At 44.1% G+C, this 23,932-nt stretch overlaps 1 protein-coding gene across 10 annotated transcripts in view; it reads right to left on the reverse strand.

The window, feature by feature from the left end:
- Mlh1 (mutL homolog 1) overlaps nucleotides 1–23,932 on the reverse strand; it is a 43,559-nt gene that overhangs the window by 13,870 nt on the left and 5,757 nt on the right. For 8 of the 10 annotated variants that reach the window (XR_379848.3, XR_001778805.2, XR_003947795.1 and 5 more), the window contains 9 exons: nucleotides 22,770–22,868; nucleotides 19,382–19,455; nucleotides 16,392–16,464; nucleotides 15,303–15,394; nucleotides 13,996–14,038; nucleotides 13,531–13,619; nucleotides 10,767–10,879; nucleotides 7,123–7,216; nucleotides 5,153–5,306 (listed from right to left, as the gene is read on the reverse strand). Coding sequence is in view for 6 of the 10 variants with exons in the window: in NM_026810.2 (NP_081086.2) it covers nucleotides 5,153–5,306; nucleotides 7,123–7,216; nucleotides 10,767–10,879; nucleotides 13,531–13,619; nucleotides 13,996–14,038; nucleotides 15,303–15,394; nucleotides 16,392–16,464; nucleotides 19,382–19,455; nucleotides 22,770–22,868 (831 nt within the window). In the remaining 4 variants the exon portion in view is untranslated. Of the gene's footprint in view, nucleotides 1–5,152; nucleotides 5,307–5,778; nucleotides 7,217–10,766; nucleotides 10,880–13,530; nucleotides 13,620–13,995; nucleotides 14,039–14,785; nucleotides 14,917–15,302; nucleotides 15,395–16,391; nucleotides 16,465–19,381; nucleotides 19,456–22,769; nucleotides 22,869–23,932 lie in introns of all 10 variants that reach the window. The other 2 variants (XM_006511948.3, XM_006511951.3) reach the window with 2 other exon arrangements.

Genomic DNA, 23,932 nt, shown 5'->3' on the forward strand with positions numbered 1-23,932 from the left:
TCTTCAGTCTGTCCACTGGAGCCTGAAAGTCAGTGACTACCCAGAAACCGTGAAAACCCAGGTCCCAGATACTGGATACTGCTTACCAAATACCAATTCCTGACACGAACTAGAGCACCTTTGAGAAACAGCCAATCCAGCAGGGGCTGGAAAAGAAGCACAAGGCCGCCCACAACATCTTGCATTGCCAGACACAAGAAATCATGAAGTCTAATGGTACTGGGTCCAAAAAGATGAAGGGACACCGAAAAAGGACTTCAACTGGACAAGAAAATGGGAAAAAGGCAAATGTCTACAAGTGATTAACATGGTTGCTTTGTTAATTGCTCTGACTCAATTAATACAGGACAATTCTTAAGCAAATGGATGGAACAAGAAAATATCATCCTGAGAGAGGTAACCTAATCATAAATGCACTCCCTGATAAGTGGATATTAGCCCAAAAGCTCGGAATATCCAAAATACAATTCACAGACCACATGAAGCTCAAGAAGAAGGAAGACCAAAGTGTGGATGTTTCAGCCCTTCTTAGAAGAGGGAAGAAAATACTCACAGGAAGAAATATGGAGACAAAATGTGGAGCAGAGACTGAAGGAAAGGCCATCCAGAGACTGCTCCACTTGGGGATCCATCCCATATACAGTCACCAAACCCAAACACTATTGCAGATACCAAGAAGTGCTTGTTGACAGGAGCCTGATATAGCTGTCTCCTGAGAGGCTCTGCCAGAGTCAAATACAGAGGCAGATGCTCACAGCCAACCATTGGACTGAGTACAGGGTCCCCAACAGAGGAGTTAGAGAAAGTACTGAAGGAGCTGAAGGGGTTTGCAACCCCATAGGAAGAACAACAATATCAACCAACCAGACCCCTTAGAGCTCTCAGGGACTAAATCACTAACCAAAGATTACACATGGAAGGACCCATGGCTCCAGCTGCATATGTAGGCCTTGCTGGGCATCAATGTGAGGACAGGCCCTTGGGCCTGTAAAGGCTCGATGCCCCAGTGTAGGAGACTGCCAGGGTGGGGAAGTGAGAGTGGGTGGATGGGTGGGGAAACACCCTCATAGAAGCAGGGGTAGGAGGGATGGGATAAAGGGGTTTCTGGAGGGGAAACTGGGAAAGGGGATAACATTTGAAATGTAAATAAAGAAAATATCCAATAAAAGAAAAGAAAATAAAGAGAAAAAATATATATGTAAATAAATAAATAAATACAGGACAAGATGATAAAGTTTAGTCTTACAACCTAAAGCAATAACTGATTATAGTATTGGGGACACTTGTAAGGTATATCCTGGAGGGCAACCTTAACATAAGAGAACCAGGCAGTCACCAAAGGAGCTACCCCTTAACACAGAAAGTCATTGTGAGCCTCCTGTTGGATGCACTAGGAAGTATAGGGCCCTGCCTTCCCAGAACCATGCCCAGGCCTGTTCCACAGATGCTTGCCTCGTGTAAGCGGCAGCATGATAGGATTCCTGCCCCTGGAACAAGCCAGCAGGGTGTGGGCCTCCTCCACCAGTGCTGATGGTTGCTGACTGTATAATTATGTACATGTTTTCACATTCCTCTGAGGAACGTCCTCCCTAGTAACACTAAAGACTCCATGATAATCAGAGACAACATGAGTCCAGGAGGCGAAAGTGCGGCTAATACCTCAGCAAAACCGGAAATGCTATGACCTCCAGGACAGCCCTTAAGGCTGTGGAAAAGAACTCTAAAAACATGAATTCCAAAATGTATAATTTCTCAATTATGCAAAAATATAAGGATGCGATATGAATTGAATTGTATAAGGGGCTTCACAGTTCTGAAGGAACACAGGCAGCTACCTATACCGTGAACCACCCTGCCATTTACAAAGACAGGCAGATCCCTGAGTTCAAAGTCAGCCTGGGACAGATTGAACTTAAGTTCAGGCAGAGTCAGAATGGTAATTCCAGGGTGGGACCCCACCCAGCTAGCAAGCCTTCTGTGTATAACAGAGGAAGGCAGATCTCTGAATTATTTTGCAATGCTAAAAAAAGGGGGGGAAAGTGCAAGATGTCTCCCAAGAATCAAAGGGCTGGATCAGGGATGCTGATTCATAGGATAATCAAACGGGAACCCGGAGTAACCGACTCGATTGATACAGAAGATAAAAGACTGGGCAAGGGATGAGCTATCCAGAGAAAATTTATAATAGCAAGAGAGACCTCCTTAGAGAACTGTCTCAAGCAGAAAATAGAGAGAAAACTTACTGGAGATCTTCGGGGAAAGCAGAACAGAGGCTGCCAGCTTGGCCCTCTGATTTGACTTGGAGTCCTTTGTTTTTCCCGCTCCCAGACACCCCTTCTCTCAGAACCTCTCTCCAACGAGAAGCCGGTCCTTGGCAGTTCACAATTTTGCTACAACTTCTACACCGAGAAGGACATTTGAGAGACCCAGAAGACTCCACTGCACTTGCCAAGACCACTGTGGTCAAGGATGTCACGCTTGCTTCCTAACAGGCAGGCAATATGTTCACCACTCTCCTGACGCTTCGGTGTCCGTAACTTAAACACAGGGAGAGAATGAGAGCTTGACTGCAGGTTCTCGAAGGGAGCACTACTTGCATACCCTTGACCTAGACCTGTCCTCCCCTAGGTCCTCCTCTGTTCAGGAAGGAGCATGTAGCTTTCTGAAAGATGCACATGGGTCAGTGAGGAACAGGATACCTGCTTACCTAGCTAGATCAGCTGGTGATCAATGGGGTGACAGATGTCACAAGCAGATTGCTCTCACATCCCATAGGGATAGAATAACAGGGATAAAGCCCAAGAGGGGATGATGTTGACGCAGACAACCTGGCTTTCAGCCTTGTGTGCTCCTGCTGTGGATAGGGACTTACCACTCACATTTAAGTTTCACTGTGTGCTCTTTCTCACCACCACCCCCAGCTGTTTCTCACAAGAAAGCCTTGACTTCATCCCATAACCCACAGCAGAAGCAAGACCGGCATTTGCCTCCTCCCTACAAAAGGAGTAGGATGGACACAAAAGGCTGAACCCAACAAAGAACATCGTCAGATAAATTACTGGGGTAAAATGGATGGGAGCGACAAGGGGACAGTCATCTGGCAAACTGACTGTGGGTTGTGATTCAGGGAAGTTCTGAGCCAGATCAATGATGATATGAATGCAGTCAACAGCACTGAACTGTGTATATGATGAAAATGCTTCAGATGCTACACTCTATGTTACGGCTTTTTTTTAACCATAGTTTATAATATCAAACATCAACTCTTGGACTAGAGTATGAGAATTTATAGCCACTGGCAGTGAAAAAAACTAAGGTATAATAACTTGGATTTTTTTTTTTGAAGGATCAAACTAGAATGAACAAAATTTATAAGAAAAGAAATCTAGGCAAAAATAATGTTTATGTGTTTGAATATAGTTATGCCCTTAGATTTCCAACTCAAAGCAATATAGAGGATCAGAGAGAATTAAATAACACTACAAAGAAACAGCCAATCAATCTAAATGTACATTATGCTTCAAGAAACACAGAGACGCCAACGAGAACAGCAATTTAAAAAAAGATGCTGAGGCTGGCAAGATGGCTCGGTGGGTGGGTGAAAATGCTGGTCGCCAAATCTTGACAACTCGAGTTAATCCCTGGAAGTCACCACTAGGAGACACCTGACTCATCAAAGTTACCTTCTGATATCCGCATGCTTGCCACAGTGCATGTGTGTCCCACCCTCCATTTGCTCACACACAAATAGTTGAAAGGAGGAGGCTTTACTTAATTCAAAGGGACTTAAGAGACTTCAGGAAGGGAGGCCTGGTGGTGTACACCTAGAATCACAGGCAGAGGTAGAAAGGCAGAGAGGCAGAAAGGCAGAGGCAGAGGCAGAGGCAGAGAGGCAGAGGCAGAGATGCAGAGGCAGAGAGGCAGAGAGGCAGAGAGGCAGAGGCAGAGAGAGGCAGAGAGGCAGAGGCAGAGAGAGGCAGAGGCAGAGAGGCAGAGGCAGAGAGAGGCAGAGGCAGAGAGAGGCAGAGAGGCAGGGGCAGAGGCATCAGAAGTTTAAGGCTCCTCAGCTATATGCAAATTCAAGGGCAGCCTAGGCTATGAAACTTGTTTCCCCCAAAATAAAAATAAACACAGACAGAGAACCAACTTAAGAGATTTAAAAAATGTAACAAGCAAATATTATGACCTGAACTTCTCTGGATGCAGATTTGAACACACCTACTGTTAAACAGACTCTCAGGATAATTAAGATATTTGAATAAGATTAGATAGTAAATGTTGTTATTGCTATTAATTTTATTGTCTGTCATATTTATATTATGGTTATATAAGAAACTTTTTAGATGTATAATGAAGTACTAAGGAAGAAATCAATGTCTAAGATGTCTTTAAGATACACTTTTTTCTCAGTGAGAGGAGAGGCCCTTGGTCTTGCAAAGATTATATGCCCCAGTACAGGGGAAGCAGGAAGGTTGGTGAGCAAGGCGGGGGTGGGGGTGTGGGTGTGGGGGGGTGTGGGGGTGTGGGGGGGTGTAATAGGGAACTTTCGGTATAGCATTTGAAATATAAATGAAGAAAATACCTAATTAAAAAAAATACACTTTTTTCTTCCCTAAGTAAGACAAGAATATATAAAACCAGTAGGGCAAAATGCTGATGTTATTAAAGCTGGGCAGCAGGTATATGTACTAATTTTATCTGTGCTTAGAAAATGCATACAAATTAAAACAAAGTATCCGCTCTATTCAAACACCTTCCCGGGAAGAGGTAGGAGCACCTGCTGTGCAAGCCTGAGGACCGGGTTCAAATGCCTAGCACTCAAGTGAGGCCTGGCCTGGCCATAGTGAGAGCATCATTTCAGTGAAAATCCATCTCAAGGCAGTAAGGAGACAGACCAAATTCAATACCCTGCTCTGGCCACTGCATACAAGTGTATGGATGCATGACCTGTGCACATGTGCATGGAACACACAGACATAGACACAGAGACACACTCAAATATATAAATCCCAGAGAAAGTGTTACTGAAAGAAACTATCAAAGAAATATGAAGACAATTCAAGGTTATAACAAAAATTCTAAGTTTTCCTGATGCGGAACACATTTCAAAGCAGAGCAGGCTCAGAAAGACGGTGGAGGCAGGTGCCCTCACCTGGGTGAAATACATCCTGGAGGAATTGGAGCCCAGCAGCTTGCTCTCAATGTGCTGCTGCACACGCTGCAGAATGCTCTCCTCGTGCAGAAAGTGAACTTCGTGCTTGGTGGGGTGTACATTGACGTCCACGTTCTGAGGGCTGATTTCCAAACTAGCATGAAGAGAGAAAGGCCACAAGAGATGGAAAAAAATCTACATGTGGTGACATGTGGCGACTAGACAACATGGAAAAGGCCGAATCACCATGGCCTCACACCTCAAGATTAAGTCAGAGAGATTGCATGCTATCTCTGGTACTCAGGAGCTGTGTTGCTTTTGGGGACTTGTATCACTGTCCTTGGCCTTAGTGTCATTTATATACTGGACACAGCAGGTCTCCTAACTCCAGAGTTACAGTGGGAATTAAGTTTATGCAAGGCATCTTGTGTGTGCATGTGTGCGTTTGTGTGTGTGTTAGTTACTGCATGTCAGCTGGCAGCAGAAGTGCTGGATTATGTGACCTCAGGCAAGTAGCCAACGTCGCTGAATGTTTTCTTAGCACTAAAGACAGGGTAACTATCAAACTGTCCCTTCCCTCACTTTTCAGACAATGCAGGACTCTCTAGTCAACTCAGAGCTCTTACCCTGCTTTGCATTATGAAGCTCTGTCAGTAGAGGGCACTACAGGGACAACAGGAGGGGTCTTCTTGCACACAGAGCTCAGCAGCAGTTTCTTCTTACAGGCAGTACACCCCACAGCAACTCCCTAGTGCTGAGGACTGCCTCATGCACTCTCCCAGGTGCAGCAAGCCACAGGCACATTCTCTCATCAGGACCTTATCTCAGCAACAGGGTGGTGGAGACCAGAATGGCAAGAGGCTCTATTAATATCTCAGCCCTGGGGAGGGGCTGCTCTCTGCATCTGTTGTTCCTGTCACTGATCTCTCACTATTTAAACCTCTGGTACTTGACTTCAGTATTAATTTCTTCATTAAACTTTCCTTGTTCTCTATCTCCTATTTAGATCCTGCCTGGTACAGAACAAGCTGATGACATTACAGATTTATTACCCAGCAAGGAGACACATGATGGAGCCAACTGTACATTAAATATAAAAACTACTCTCGCCCATGGCCATAATATGTCTGCTCTCATCTAAAAACCATTTTTAACATAATTTTTAACTTTTTCTCTCATTTCAGTGAGAACAGAACAAAGAAAACTTTCTTTTTTTTGAGACAGGGTCTTGTTACACTGGCCTAGAAACTTAAAATTGTCCAAAACACCGGGCTCATAGGAGTGTTCCAGAGGCTCAGCTGAGAATTAACTTTCCAACATAGCTTCTGCCAGAAGGCTAAGGTTTCAAACTTGAAAGATTTCAGTATGTACTGGACCCTTGTGCAGCTGTGTTGCAGAGAACGGTCATTCTTCATGCTGATTTTTAGAGAGGCTTTTTCAGACAAGCAAAAGATATAAAGACTGTGTGGGGTTTGGTCTAGATCAGGCAAGCCCTCAAATATGTGTGATGATGAAGCATGGCTGCTATAGTACTTAAGGAAGCCACTGGCATCTGCCAAGCTAAGGCAAGAACCTACAAGAAGGCAGGCAGGCAAAGGCAGTTACCACAGGCCCGCCAACCAGAACTCATGTAATGAGGAAAGAAAACCCGATTCTAGAAATGTGTCTTCTGACTTCCACACGTGTTCCTTGTGTCCTGTGTCCTCTCTTGCTCCTTCTCTCTTTCTCTTACTCCCCTATCTCTAAATCAAATAAACAAAGAAAAAGAATCTTTTAAAATGTTGAAGAGTCCTCACTGGGCAGGATGCTGTTTCTTGACCCAAGTAGAAGGAAGCACAGAGTCTCTGAATGAGTGAGAATGGTGCCATTTTCCTGTGGAGGGACAGGGCATCCTTTCAGAGCAGTGACAAGGCCCCACCCTGGCTGACAACCTCTTTCACAGAGCCCCGACAGATCTGATGCTACATTACCTGAGGTACAGGAATGGGTGTGTGTTTTTGGGCAAGTATGCTGCATATACAGTTTCAATGGCTTTTCTCAAGGCAGCTGATTCTACCAGACGGTCTGAAAAATCAAAAGGAGAGTTAACCAGATCACACTTGTCCTCAGATGAGGTCACAGCTGCATCCTCACACATGGCCATAAAGTCACCCCTGGAGTGGCAACCTTATCAGATGCCCAGGAACAAAAGCCCCCTTTATCTGTCACCACTTCCCAGCATCTCACTACAGGCTTGGGGTGTCCACTTCTGCCTGCTCACTTGCCTTCCTCCCATCAGCCCATGTTCGTTACGTTAGCTTTGCTGTCATTGACCTTCAGCAGCTCTCAGACATTTCAATCCACAAAGACACAATCCATGATTCGCACATGCCAAATGCTGAGAGAAACCACAGCGATGGATAAACTAACTCCAGCCCAAGTGTCCAGCCCTACACAGGGATGTGTGTGATCCACAGCTAGGTGAGAGAACACTAACTTTGTTCGCAGAGGGTTCAATACTAAATGACAAAGGCTAAGAACAAACTCCCCAGCATCTCAGGCAGTACAAACAGCTCAATGCATGGTTAAGGTGATTTAAGACCTAGGCTTAGAGGGTATAAAGAAAGGCTAGAAGTTAAGACAAAAGACAAAGGAAGATCTATTATCAGAAGAGTCTTTCTCCTGAGATAGACTTTAAAGAATAGCTTAATGAACTGGCAGCCAAGAATATGCCACATCTTTGTATTTCTAGCAAGAGTGATAATTTTATCAGTGATGAGACTATTATTTTTTGAGTGATCCCCACATCCACAGCCCCTTTAACAATATCACACTGTGCTCTATAACTCCTGTCCTGACCACACAGGCCTGGTGGTGTACCTAACAAGACAGATGAAGCAAATCTGCTGAGGTCTCTGGATGTGAGGCAAGCTTTCACAATGACGGTTGTCACTGTCCTTAGGTGAGCATATACAGGACAGATTAGGAAGCTGGCCTTTTTTGCCATTATGAACAAATTAGCCAGCATTAGCACATACTATGGTTTATGAACCCAGCAGAAATATGAGCAGGCCAGTCAAATGATACTTAGTTGACTTTTGCTTGTCTACTCTATAATCAACATGTACGATATAAAGCAGTTATTCTTTTTTAAAAAGTCTTAAGTAGCCGGGTGTGGTGGCACACGCCTTTAATCCCAGCACTCGGGAGGCAGAGAGGCAGAGAGGCAGAGGCAGGCAGATTTCTGAGTTCGAGGCCAGCCTGGTCTACAAAGTGAGTTCCAGGACAGCCAGGGCTACACAGAGAAACCCTGTCTCGAAAAAAACAAAAAACAAACAAAAGTCTTAAGTATACTTATTTTGGGGGGAGGTACAAGGACATGTGGAGGACATCTTGCAGGAGTCAGTTCTAAGATGTGGTCCTGGGACAGAGCTCAGGTCATCAGGCTGACAAGAGCCTTTGCCTGTTGAGACTTTACACTGTCTCCTAAAGCTGTTATTCTCACGCTTAGAACAAAACTAATGAAAACCTTGTTCCTAAGCCTGACATGTGACAAGCCTTATTATTTATTAGGCTTACGACTTCTTAATATAGTAGGAAATATGCCTGCTAGTATAAACGGTATTAGGAGTTTGATGCCAGCCTGGTTCCAGGGCTGTTATACAGAGAAACCCTGCCTCAAAAATCCAAATCCAAACCAAACCAAACCAAAAATATCAGCCTATCCATAACTCGAGGGGCAGGGAGGCGGCTCAGCAGCTGAGCACTTGGTGCTGCTCTTCCACAGGACCCAAGTTTGGTTTCCAGAACTCACACCAGGTAGCTCACAATCACCTGCAACTCCTGCTCTAAGGGATCCAACACTCTTCTAGTCTCTGCAGGCACTGCACTCACACTTAAATAAAAATAAATAAAAGAGATTTTGTTTAAAGATGTGTAATTTAAGAGATTTATAGCCACTTACTGCTAAAAAGGAAGAAAATATACAATTTCCAATAGCAAACAAAGAAGATAGCAACTTGAGTTATGATGACAGCTTTACAATAAAGGTAAAGGGCCTGCAACACACTACAGAGACTGTACATCCATTCCACTGCCTCACCATTCACAACAGCAAGGACACACCACAGAGACTGTACATTCATTCCACTGCCTCACCATTCACAGCAGCAAGGACACAGAAGCAGCCTGCATGCTAAGACCAGATAAATGGATAACGGAAATGTGGTCCATAAACACGACAGAATTTTATTAAGTCATAAAGGAAAATCATCCAGTTTGCAGAAAAATAAATGGAACTTGAAGTGATATTAAGAGAGGTAACCTGACCTAGGAAGACAGATGTGGCATAGGACAGAATACTGGGACATGGAAATGGAAGGGGAATTCCGAGGCAGGGCCTGGGTCAGTCTCATAACACATGGTGGTTCACAACCATCCTTAACTCTAGTTCCAGGGGAATCATCCACTTCTTGCCTCCAAGAGCATCAGGCACACACATGGTGAATAAACATACAGAGAGGCAAAACATTCACACACATAAAATAAACTTACCTTACAAGCCTATATCTGTCATAAGGTGTACTATCCCTGTTCATTCTCTCAGGACTCATCTTAAATCTATTCAACAGATTCTTAGTAAACTCCAATTTTGTTCCAAAAAAAAAAAAGGACTTTGAAGATAAGAATATTGAAAGTCAAATGTGTGGAAAGATGTTTCTCGTGTCTGAAAGTACCCTGAGCTCTGACTACTGGGGCAGGGCAGTACTGTGACTCTAGCACCATCAAACCCTTGCAATATACTATTAAGCTACACGAATCTGAAAGTCAAATAGTGCTCACTTAATAAAAATCATGTAAATAACACATCACCAGAGAGATAAGAACTGGGAGATAATTTCAAGCTAATTTAATTTCCTCCTTGATTTCTAGAATTATCCTTAGCATCATAAATTTCATTCTTTGAAAGAAAAATTCTCAAGGTTCTTAGGATTCAGCTTTTTAGTGACAATGCCTGTGGTGGTTTGAATATGCTTGGCCCCAGGAATAGCACTATTAGGAGGTGTGGCCTTGTTGGAGTAGGTGTGGCCTTATTAGAAGTGTGTCACTGTGGGGGTGGTCAATGACACCCCTCCCCCTAACCACGTGGGAGTCAGACTTCTCTTAGTGGGCCTTCAGATGAAGATGTGGCACTCTCAGCTCCTCCTGCATCCTGCCTGCCTAGATGCTGCCATGCTCCTGCCTTGATGATAAAGGACTGAACCTCTAAACTTGTAAGTCAGCCTTAATTAAACGTTATCCTTAGAAGAGTAGCCTTGATCATGGTGTCCATTCACAGCAGTAAAGCCCTAAGGCAATGCTTATACTAAAGTGTTGATTTTCTGCTGTACAATGTAGAACAGCAGCACAACCTAGAGGTAGACTAAGGTCTGTGAAGCCACACAGAGGAAGGCAATCAATCTGGCCTACACTGCTCAAGGTAAAGGCGAGTGTGACAGCCAGCAACACAGACAAGATAAAAATGACAGATGCTTCCTAATCAGGCCCGACTGTGACATGCAGTCTCCCCGTGCGTGATTGCCCTGGGAGGTTCCATCCAGCTCTCTGTGTAGACATTTGGTTCTTTCTCACTTACGGTTGATGAAGAGTAGGAAAATGCACTTCTTCACTGAATAGTTTGCATTCGATATATAGCCATTCATTTTGAAAGCTAGGGTTTTATCCTCACACCCAACTTCTATCAGTTCTCTGTTTAAAAAAGAGAAAATTTGAGACTTTTGAAAGCAAAAAAAAAAAAAAATCTTACATGTCAAAAAAAAATCACAACAGTAAAAAACAGGATTCTTTCTCATAAACCATCTTTACCCCACAAAAAAACAACCAAAAAAAAAACTGAGACTAGGTTTAGCTGAGGTCCTATAAGTATTCTCAACATCTGTCTATCCATCTATCCAACTACCTACCCTTCTCTATCCAGCCACCTACTCAGTGTTTTCAAGTACTTGTGCTGAGTGCCGGGCACTACTCCACGCTCCCAGTCCTTACTTTGCTTAAATATTTTGTTATCATAACTAAGTCCCAAAGTTTTAAGCCTCAAAACTCATCTCTGCTGACCTGAAACCTTACTCTACTGATTATCGCCATAACGGATTCCTAAGAGTGTTTACTACTGAGAACAGGTAAACAAGAGCCGGTCTCTCTGAGAAGCCACACTCATTTCTTCCGAAGGTTTCAGAATAGCCTACTGGCAGCCAGCTAACTCCCAGGGGTCTCCACATTCTTTACTCTCTCCAGAGATCTGCCTTCAGGCCGCGTTATTGTTCTTTTGAGGCATCAGCATAACTTGCTAATGGATGGTTTCCTTCTGACTAGAGTCACTGCAGGCTTCGCTACTGCATCCCTACTGTGGGACAGCACTCACCAGATATTACTACTGCATCCCTACTGTGGTACAGCACTCACTAGATTTTACTACTGCATCCCTACTGTGGTACAGCACTCACCAGATTTTACTACTGCATCCCTACTGTGGTACAGCACTCACCAGATTTTACTACTGCATCCCTACTGTGTGGTACAGCACTCACTAGATTTCACTACTGCATCCCTACTGTGGTACAGCACTCACCAGATTCTACTACTGCATCCCTACTGTGGTACAGCACTCACCAGATTTTACTACTGCATCCCTACTGTGGTACAGCACTCACCAGATTTTACTACTGCATCCCTACTGTGGTACAGCACTCACTAGATTTTACTACTGCATCCCTACTGTGTGGTACAGCACTCACTAGATTTCACTACTGCATCCCTACTGTGGTACAGCACTCACTAGACTTTACTACTGCATCCCTACTGTGGTACAGCACTCACTAGATTTTACTACTGCATCCCTACTGTGGTACAGCACTCACCAGATTTTACTACTGCATCCCTACTGTGGTACAGCACTCACTAGATTTTACTACTACATCCCTACTGTGTGGTACAGCACTCACTAGATTTTACTACTGCATCCCTACTGTGGTACAGCACTCACCAGATTCTACTACTGCATCCCTACTGTGTGGTACAGCACTCACCAGATTTTACTACTGCATCCCTACTGTGGTACAGCACTCACTAGATTTTACTACTGCATCCCTACTGTGGTACAGCACTCACCAGATTTTACTACTGCATCCCTACTGTGGTACAGCACCCACTAGATTTTACTACTACATCCCTACTGTGTGGTACAGCACTCACTAGATTTCACTACTGCATCCCTACTGTGGTACAGCACTCACTAGATTTCACTACTGCATTCCTACTGTGGTACAGCACTCACTAGACTTTACTGCATAGACAGAGGCTGTTTTTCCTGCAGTCGGCCCTGAGCCCATGGGTGGAGAGTGCAGTCTGCAGGGTTGCACAGCCTGCAGGGTTGCACATACTCAATGACATACACAAACTGTTTCTTCTCCAATGTCCCAGGAGGCCAGACTGGAAGCCTGCTTCTGGAAATGCTCTCTAGGGACGGGGTCTAACCTCTTACACACCATGGGACTCCATGGCAACTAGTACTCAGTCTTAAAATCTTGTCAAAAGCTCTTAAAAGCCATCCTGTAGAAAAGAGAGCTCTTCCTTTGCTCTAGGAATACAGTTTGTATAATTACCTCATTTACATTTAATTAGAAAGAAAAGTGTGATAACAAACAAACTACTTGTTCCCTTGGTTTGACTCAAAGAATGAACAGTCTGTCCTTGGAAGAGAGTTCCAGTATTAGGACAATTGCCGATGCTTTTGAAACTTTGGGGATAGGGAAGGCAGACCCACTGGCTCCCCAGGAAGAATCTCAATCTTGCCACCTAGGATCTGTCCTAGCAAGGCACTGGGGTGAAAGTGCTGGGCTTTACCAACAAGGAGAGCTCTAGAGGGACTCAGCAGAGAAGCAAACTCTCCTCGTGGGCCTTCTCTGAAAATGAAGGGCTGCTAGTGCCTGCAAAGGCAGCCTTTAGGAACAGAAAATTCCATCCAGCCTTTCATCTCTAGCACCAGACACAAATGTGAAATAGAATGGCAATTGATCAATGCCAGAGTGACGAGTAAGTTAAATCCTCCCAATAACAATGAAGAAAAGGGAATAGAAACATCCCAGGGTAACAGAACTCCAAACGTGGAAGAGAACAAGCCGCTTTACAGCCACAGCATCCAGGTGACAAAGCACTCAGGGAACACTGACTACGTGAAGCAGCGACGCTATCAACTACCATGAAGCACAGGAACAAGCCTGATAGCTGACGACACGACACTACTCTGCAGCATTTACTGTCAACAAGTTTCAAATAAAAACTGGGGTGACAATCAAGGGAAGGAACACAAAAGATTCTGTCCTGTGTGATTACTGACATACCGACTAACCGCATTTCCAAAGATGGAGCGAATGTTGTCCACGGTTGTGGCATTGGGCAGTGTTCTGACATCAGATACTGTCTCACCTTGCTGAAAAACAACAGACAACACTGTGACTTGACACATGAAAGCCCCAAGAATGTTTTTTTAAAAAAATAACCTACTTTCCTTTCTTAATACTAAATTGTCCTTCAAAAATCATAAGTTAGGGACTGCAGCCATGGCTCCGCCATTAAGAACACTGGCTGCTACTCTTACAGAGGTTCCCAGTTTGTTTCCCAGAACCCACATGGCGCTCACAACCATTGTAAATCCAGTTCCAGGTCATCTGATGGCCTCTTCTGATCTCTGTGGCACCAGGCATGTACATGGTACACAGACATAAATGCAGGCAAAAGTTTACACACATAAAACAAAAATGGATATATCTTAAAAAAAAAACAACAAAAAAAAAAACATGACTTACTTTTTTAACTGAGAAACTAATGCCTGAATTGTGTATTGAATACCTGGAAAAGAAAAAGTAAAAGCTAAGCGGAGGGTATCCAAACACACAATAAATTCAGCGAACTACTTTTAATTAAATAAGTTGGTAGATTTATAAGGAAAGAGTGATTTAAGCAAAGGTATGTACAAACCAAGATACCTTGATATAATCTATATTACCAACAAGGAAACAAAGCAGCAGAGAGCAGAGACTCGTGGAGATTACACCTCCCAGTGTGACTAAGTCACAGGAAACCCCAAGCAAGGGTTACTGCTGCGGATGGGATCTCGGCTAATATGAGCCTGCAGGTTACGTTCATGGTGACAGACCTAGGCTGCCACCAGGCCATCCTTAACACCTGTGCACTTGATTCCCTCAGCACACCTTCCCCATCACTGCTCTTTTCATGGTGCTGGTCTTCTCCAGCCTCTCAGCATCTCCACAGCCCTTTGCAAGCTGACTTTGTCGCTCCTCTATTCACTAGCTCCATGAACTAAAGAACGGTTTAGTGAACTGTATTTATTAATACCAATTTTCTACCTTAGCGCACTTACAACCAAAACAGCCACTGAGAATATCTTTGATGCTAATTTATACAATTTTACTAGGGGGGTGGGGTGAGGAGAATATAGGGGACTGAATACATAAACCTGTTCCTGTATGGTAAGATATATTTTAGAAATACCCACACAAAAAACTATTCTGACTAAGATGTGTAGTTCAAGTCCCACTACAGCCATGGTTAGCAATGGACGATATTTCTCTGTACCTGATTCTGCCTTTGCTTGAATTCCCTTCTCCTGCTTAAATGGATCAGACTTCCAAGTCACTTTGGGAAACTTCTTTTATCCCATCCCTTCCAGGCATACTAAGACTGCCAGCCAGCAAGTCTCCCCAGAGCTGTGGGCACAAAACCATGGATCCTGGTAATGCTCTACTGTCCAGGAGAGGACTCTAAAGCCAGGCAGAAGAAAACAACAGAAGGACCCCCAGTCACCCTGGCTTACCGCACCTACCCGGTGAGCAACAGTGATTTTTTTCTTTAGGCTCAAGGTATCTAAGGTTAGCTTGCTTCATCTGCTGGCAAAGAACCCGGCAAAGGAGACCAACTGTGCCCCTTGCAAGATGAGTCAAGACTCAGGCCTGAAGAGCGACCTGGGACCAGAACAGCACATAGGCCAGGCTGGCTGTGTGCACCTAGCTTTCAATACTCTCTATTTACAAGCACCAGGGCACATTCCTTGAAAGACAGAGTTAAGGACCCACTCCCAAATTTGAGATGGTACCTGCCAACAACTTCCAAAATTTTTCCGTACTCTTCACTTGGATTTTTTAAAGCTTTCCTCCTTGTGATTATGTTGTAAAAAAGGTCTTCCACCTGAAGAAAGAGCCAGTGTCTTGTAAATTCATGGATATAAGTTGAAAGCATCGCACAGTCTACCAAAGTGTACGGAGCACCGGGACCTTTCCCACAGACTGTCCGTTCTAAGTGCTGACTTGGGGAGGGGAAGAAATGAAGCAGCAGCCCCACAGTCACTGACGTCTCACACGGAGGGCTGGCTGCACGGCAGGCTGCTTGCTAAAACTATGAGGACATTTTAAATTGCTGTCTTGCTCAAGAGAGTAGACAATTTTGTAAGATATGAATGTAACTCTGCAAACAATTATTCTATTACACAGAATCACTTTTCAAACTCAGGACAATCATAACACTCTGGAGATAATTTTGAGTTCTCAATAATCACACTTTGCATGCAGCTAAGGCTCCCTCTGGCCAACACTGTGAAGCACAGGTTTGTTCTGCCTCCTGCCTGCCTATCACACCAGGACTTGGAGAGGTCCGTGGAAAGCCTTCGAGATGTGCTACAGCTGGGGTCAGGGGTAAAGGACCAGACATGAAGCACCGTGAGGTGCCTGATGGAATCTCCGGCTGGAAAGACACTGGGATGCTCTGATGAGGCCGCATGATGGGCTTCCTCTGGACTAACAACACTGGCACGACCCACCCATGACCCTCTGGGGCAGATGGCTAGGCATTCTTTGTTCTACTGGAGACATTAGAAAACTACAATTCTGAGCTGTTAAGTGACTTGCCCATGGACACACAAGCGCTGAAGTACCAGACTGGGACTCCGACATGTCTTCTGGAGTCAACCGTAACTTTTTTCCCACTGATTTCTACCATCCCAGCCCCCTATAGACAAGAAGGTGGGCAGGCCGCCATGCCATAAAACCCAATGATCATTTATCTTGGGACTTCTATTAAAAGTCAAAATTTCTTTGATTTTTATACTAGAAACTCAGAGCGCATCTCAGTTTTACTTCAGCATCCTAAGCTGTTTGTCAGCAGTTTTACCCCCGTGTCCCATCCTCACCGTGATCAGGGTGCCCTGGTTGCCTGCACAGGGTTTAGGAGGGGCTTGCAGCTTTCCATCTGAGTAACTTGCTCTAGTCAGAAAACAGAAGATTATTAGTATCTAACAAGATGCTTATCCAAAGCATAAAAATAAAAGTCACAGTACAGGCCTAGTGGCCTATGTCTGCAACCCCAACATTATAAATGCTTTACAAGTTCCTAAGCTGCAGAAAACATAAATACATTAATATGTCACATTTTAAAAAGGACAAACTTGCCGGGCAGTGGTGGCACACGCCTTTAATCCCAGCACTTGGGAGGCAGAGGCAGGCGGATTTCTGAGTTCGAGGCCAGCCTGGTCTACAGAGTGAGTTCCAGGACAGCCAGGGCTACACAGAGAAACCCTGTCTCAGAAAACCAAAAAAAAAAAAAAAAAGAAAAGGGGGGACACACTTCATTATTTAAAAAAAGCTTGCAAGTAATAAGCTAAAAACATCATACACCAAAAATTAACCAGGCCCAAAGTCAATACAACTCAATGAACTAGGCATTGAGAAATTAATCTGTGGGGCTTCACATTAAATTTTACATCTTCAGTATGGAATATATTTTATGCACTTATCCATGAGAGAACCAGTAAAACAATGAACTTTCTAGTCTCTTTCATAATTGTGTCTGTTACCAGGATTCTGTCCATATTTCCACACTTCAAAAATGAAAATTATATCAATCATACATTATAACACAGCCATATTATATACTGTTAATTAGATTTTATTTTAAAGCCCTATTACAACAAATCTTGCCTGAGCTATTAAATTCTGAGTTACTAACCAACAGCTTTGCCATTGCTTAAGGTAGCTATAAATTCCACCACCATTTGCCTGCTAAGGTCCTGGTAATAAAGAAAGGCCTTAGCCAGCAGCAGTAGGGTAACCTGTAACCCCAGCCTTAGCCAGCAGCAGTGGGGTAAACTGTAACCCCAGCCTTAGCCAGAAGCAGTAGGGTAACCTGTAACCCCAGCCTTAGCCAGCAGCAGTAGGGTAACCTGTAACCCCAGCTCTCTGGAGGCAAAAGGAGGAACTCATTGCAAGTTCCAGGCAGCCAGAGCTTTCTGTCTCAAAAACAAAACAAAGCTCAATATCCCACGGAAAAATAGCTCCTGATCAGCCCCAGGGACAGTCTTTTATTCAATGTAGATTAATGTGTTAAGGGATCTAGTAAGACCCTTTAGCCTGGGTAGGTGACTGTGGAGGTGGTAGCATCAGTGAAAAGAACAAAACTCATCCAAGCTTTAAAGAGAAATAGTTTCAGGTGAATAGAAAAAATCCTCGTAAGTCAGAGAGCAAGGAGCTTTGGAACACGCGGCACTTTGGTAATATGTGGAGAGAAGGGCTGAAAAGTGTGTCAGGACATTTGGAAGTGTCTTAGTGTTACTATTATTGTAACAAAACACCAGGACCAAAGCAATTTGGGGAGAAGCGGGCTTATTTGGCTTATACTTCCACACCAAGTCGGGACAGGATCTCAAGCAGGATGGAAACCTGGAGGCAGGAGCTGATGCTGAGGCCATGGAGGGCGCTGCTCCCATGCTTGCTCAGCTTGCTTTCTTATAGAACCCAGCCAGGGATGGCGCCACCCACAATGGGCTGGGCACCTCACCCATTAATCACTGATTAAGAAAATGTCTTACAGCCAGATCTTAGGGAAGCATTTTTTAAATTAAGGTTCCCTCTTCTTAAATGATTTTAGCATGTCATAAAACTATCCAGCACAGGAAGGCATCGGGTGACAAGATGAAACAAACCTTTGAATTTTATCCTGCCACAGAAGGGAGTCAGTCACTAGAAGCCCCAGGTGTGGCATAACAAAAAACAAAAACAAAAACAACCAAAAAACCCAACAAAACACAGATGTCTTGAAACAGGACTCCCAGCTCAGGCTACCTACAAAACACTTAACTCACAATTGTCCCTCTGGTTTTTACTCAATCAGACCACCCAGAATTCACACCCCAAATCAAGACCCCTAACCCAGCACTGCTCACTCTGAAGCACTCTCTCTTCTGTTACAGCACACATTAGTCTTCAGGAGACTGAGGGCACAGAATTGTCCTGATTTAATTTACAGACAACCTGCAGGCTTTTCTTTCTTTCTGCATTCATTAGGGATGACTAAAGGTTTCAGCCAGTGCAAGCCAGTGCTTACAGAAACAAAAGCATGACTGTGATTTCTTGAATCCCATGTTTGTTCTGTCTCAGGACCATTTCCAAGCCTCTGGAAACTGCCAGCACAACACCAGGCAGCAGCTATTTCCTGGAAAGCAAGCCAGCTCACACAGGCCCAAGGAGAAGAGTGCCAGAAGCTCGGGAGCCAGCACACCAGCCAGAGACCTGTAATCAGCCCAAAGTGCTGCCCCTCACCAAAGGGCAAAGGGCAGAAATAACATGAGCAACTACTGTGTGCTTAAAATCCTAAGTGCAATGGATACCTTCCTGGGTACTTGTAATGTGTTACAACTCATCTTTTAGGAAGCCATCCAGTGGGGCTGGAGATGGCTCAGCTGTTAAAAGCACTGGCTATTCTTCCAGCAGATCATTCCAGCAGATCAAAGAGGCCAAAGAGAGAAGGAACAGGAAATGAGAATATCTCATTACCTAGAAACTTCCAGAGAACCTGTATTCTATTCCCAGGACCTACATGTTGTGCTCACAGTTTGCAATCATATGTAACTCCTGTCCCAGTAGAGCCCATACCTTCTTCAGGCCTCTCAGGGTACCAGCCATACACATGGTACACAGACGTGAATGCAGTCAAAATAGCCATACACATAAAATATGCTAATTTAAATCTTAAAAAGAAGCCATGAGGTAAGAGAGTTCCACCTCATGATCATCCCTGTGGATGAGTATTTTATCCATAGGAATGGAAGGAAAATCAGTATCCTAGCGGGGGTCAAGGGGAGTAACACATATGTTTAGGGTGGACACAGAAGTCATTATCACATACCTGTACGCACATTTCCCATCAGCTGTTTTGGTTGTAATAGTGACATGGGCCACATGGCTTATGCTTGCCAATGCCTAGGGAGGAAGGGAACCAGATGAAAGAAAACTTCACTGTTGCTTCATCAAGGCAAAGGTTATCGAACTTGCCTCTTCCAACCTATATTAACGTGGCAACAATGAGCAATCTGATGCTGTTTAAGAAAGAGATAAAATCTAATCCACAAGGTAATCATTAGAATAAGGGAAAGCATATGTTAAAAGGAGTCACACCAAACTTCCTCTGTTGACAGTAACTGTATAGTTCATGCTGCTACCACAGGGACTGTGCCGGGCAGTTTTCATTACCATAGCACACGAGATGATCAACTTATAGTCAACAGGCTTCTATTAGCTCGTGGTTTTAGATGACCCACTTAATGATCAATAGTTGCTGATGCTTTTGGTCCTGTGTTGAAGAAACTCATTGTGGTGTGAAGTTCATGGAGACCAAAGCCACTCACACTTCACATTCAGAGGCCAAAGAGAACAAGAAGGGGTTCACTGTTCCCTTAAAGGGCACATCTTATAACCTGGATACCATCTACTAGGTCCTACACTTATCTTAAATAATTTTCTAATAACAACCAACCATGGACGAAGCTTTCAGTGCATGGGCCTCTAGAGAGTATTACAGACTTAAAGGGTAATATATTCTCAGTGATATATCTGCCAAGGAATTAAAAAATGTGCCTTCAGAAAAAAACAACGGGATCTCTCAAAACAGCTTCATAGAAACAATTATATTTTTTAAAATATGAATTTAAAATTGCTCCAGGGTCTGTGCAACATCATCTGAACACCAGAGGCAGCTTCAGCTCACTGAATGAAGCATGGCTCTGCCCGGGTGGCTGAGGCAAGAGGATCACTGGAACCTTGGAGTTTGAGATCAGCAGAGCAGCTCAGTCCCATCTCAAAAACACAGGAACTAGAAAGGAGCATGCTTCAGACTCAGAGATTACTTGGTCAGAGCCGCACTTTCCTGGCTCATATAATCTATCCTTCTCTCTTTCTCTTTGTAGCCAGGCTGGACTCGCTATGTAGATCTGGCTGGTTTCAAACTTTAGATCCTCCTGTCTCAGCCTCTCAAGTACTGGGATCATAGGCATATACCATTGCATCTAGCTTGGCTTTTATAATTTTCAACATTTAAGAAAGTGGGTATGGTAGTGCAGACCCTTACTCCCAGTAGTTTGGAGGTAAAGGCAGGAATATCAGGAGCTTAAGACCAGCCTCAGCTATATACGGAGTTCAAGATTAACCAGGGCTGCGGAAGACCTGGTTTAGACCATAAAATATATTTAAAATATGTAAATGATTTTTGAGACCTGTATAAGGTAAGAGCTGCTCACAGGAGACAATGCTATGTATTTGTAGGAAGAAGTGGGCCAATATACACAACATAGCAGGGAGCCCTGCTGCTTCAGAAGGAGCCTTGTCAAGTAGACAGGAGCAGACTCTGGGACACAGTACCTACAGTCACTCCTCCACTCTGTCACTGTCTAGTGTGCCCAGATCAGGTTTCTTACACATCTTCATGTGAATCAGAGATGGTAGCTCTATGCTGTGGGGATTGGAAGGAAGCGCTACTTCACAAAAGGAACATCACTGGCACAAAGATGTTCCTCAGTGTAAACCTCCTCCTGACCCCAGTGAACAGTACCTCCTGAAGACAGACTAGGGATGCAGCTAGGATAAAACTGCCTTCCTACAACCTGACCAGAGGCAGTTTCAAAGCAAGCCTTTCAGAGACTATCTACTGGGAACAATTTTGAGGTTACTGTAAGCCGGAGGGCACTTGAGACTCTACTGGGTTGGCCTATACTACCTAAATTATAGAGAACGGCTCACAGCTTGGGGAGTATGGAAGTCAACCTTGTGAAGGAAAAAGTGGGAGAGAGCAAAGAGCCACAGGCTCTTGCAACTCCTCACAGAGTCCTGATCTGCTGTACACGGCATTACATGTAAGATGGCTCCTGGTACACCCAGGCCAGGGCGGTAGCCGCTTCCCATCTTCACAGAAGTCCTCACAGGTGACCACACTCCCCAAACTCCTTCTGAGTTACCTCATTAGGTAGGGCTTTCACTGGAGTACTTGTGACAGTGTGGTGAGATATGACTGACCAAGGATTTAGGGGCTTGGGATTGGCTCAAACATTGTATATAACCTTATGGGCAGGGCAATAAACTCAGATCTGCACGCTGGTCTCCAGGATCAGATTTCCTGAGATTCATCAAGTGACTCTGTCACCTCTCACCTCCCACCCTTGGCCCTATCCCCACATCAGCTGCCTTTTAATTAAATAAAACCTATGCCTGTCATTGTTCTATTGCTGCAGAAATACCATAGTATCTCTTATAAAAGAAAGCATTTAACTAGGGGCTCGCTTACAGTTTCAGAGGGTCATTAGTCCATTATCATCATAGCTGGGAACATGACAGCAGACAGGCAAGCAAGCTGCGAGAGAAATATAGAGTTCCATCCATCTCATCCATGGGCGGAGAAGAGTCTGGGCACAGGCTTCACACCCTTCGAGCCTCTTCTAGTTCACAGGTCCATGTTCCTTCTCTGCTCTTTATTCCTGTGGCTTACCAGCTGACAGCCTATTATATCTATTGTATGTATTCTATTTTCTAATTCCAGTGCAGCTTACAGTTATCATTCCTGCGTGTCCCCTATATTTTTAATATACTGATAAGCAGATAAAAATGTTGATCAGATTCACATTTGGTTTTCTGATAAAACTTCATAGGCGTCTTAGGTTGGGGTTTTACTGCTGTGAACAGACATCATGACCAAGGCAAGTCTTATAAAGGCAACATTTAATTGGGGTTGGCTTACAGGTTCAGAGGTCTAGTCCATTACCATCATAGCAAGAAGCAGGGCAATGTCCAGGCAGGCAGGGTGCAGGAGATGAGAGTTCTACATCTTGTGCAAACAGGAGAAAACTGTCTTCCAGGCAGCTAGTAGCACCTGAAAGCCCACCCCTACAGTGACACACTTCCTCCAACACACTTACTCTAGCAAGACCACACCTCCTAAGACTGCCACTCCCTGGGCCAACCATATTCAAACCACCACAGTAGTCCATTATCATCATAGATAGGAACATGACAGCAGGCAGGCAAGCATGTTAGGGACTTTAATAAAAAGGCACATGATATCCAGTGCCACTGTAGATAAAATAGTATATTAAGTATTTTTCAGAATTTCTCAGTCACGGAAAGCTAAATTTGTTCAAATTTGCATGTGGTGAACAAGTACAAAGTATTGAATTGCATTTGCCTCTGTTGAGAAATGAGAACATTATCACAGGAGGGCATTGCTAAACATTTCTGTAAATCTAACTTACCTCACCACGAAAGCCATAGGTAGAAATACTGGCTAAATCCTCAAAAGTCTGCAGTTTACTCGTAGTGAACCTCTCACACACAATATCCAGATCTTCCTTCTGCAGGATGAAGGGGGAGGGGAGTAAATAAATAATTATGTCTTTGCTTTCTTAAATCTGGATCTTCATCTTATCGTTTTAATCTGAGAAGAAATTCTCAGGAGGTCTAAATTAGTACCAACTTCCTTATTGGCAAACAAAATACCCCCGACCTAGATTTTCACTTTACTGGGTGGCTCCTCCTCAGTGTCCTGTGCAGCAAGCGCCCACTTCTGGCCCTACCTCCTAGCAGCAGGACTCCATGCTTAGACCTCTTCTCTACCTGGCCTCACTCACTCCTGTCTTCCTTGGCCCTTCCCTCCCCATCCTTTTTCGAGACACTCTCATTGCATAGTCTAGGATGCTTCAATCTAATTCTCCTACCTTTCCTTTCAAGTGCTGGAATTGCATGCATGTGACATCATACCCTAATTTCATTGTTTTTTTTTTTTAAGATTTATTTATTTATTTATTTATTATATGTAAGTATACTGTAGCTGTCTTCAGACACCCTGGCAGAGGGCATCAGATCTCATGACAGATGGTTGTGAGCCACCATGTGGTTGCTGGGATTTGAACTCAGGACCTTTGGAAGAGCAGTCAGTGCTCTTAACCCTTGAGCCATCTCTCCAGCCCCATTGTCTTTCTTTTTAAGTTAAAAAAAAACCCCAAACTTTATTTTCAGTCTACAGGAAGGAAACCTTTACTATCTTACAAGTAGTAAAAAATACTTGTAACAGAATTTTCATTTGAGCTGCCTGTAGTGGCACACATTTGAAATTCTAGCACTTTGTAGATAGAAATAGGAGGAACTTAGCTCCAAGTGCAATCAAGGTTAGTCTAGCCCACAAGAGACCCTGCCTCAAAAGCCATAAACCAGGGCTGGAGAAATGCCTCAGTGTGAGAAGCGCACTTTCTGCTTCCAGAGGACCACATCAGGTGATTCCGCTCCAGGAAACCCAATGCCTCTACAGGCACTACCACTCACAGGCACAAATACCTAAACATACTACACACACACACCTTTACTCATCCACAGACACCCTACACAAACACACACACACACACACACACACACACACACA

Source organism: Mus musculus, chromosome 9 (genome assembly GCF_000001635.26).
Source record: "Mus musculus strain C57BL/6J chromosome 9, GRCm38.p6 C57BL/6J".
Lineage (NCBI taxonomy): Eukaryota > Metazoa > Chordata > Mammalia > Rodentia > Muridae > Mus > Mus musculus.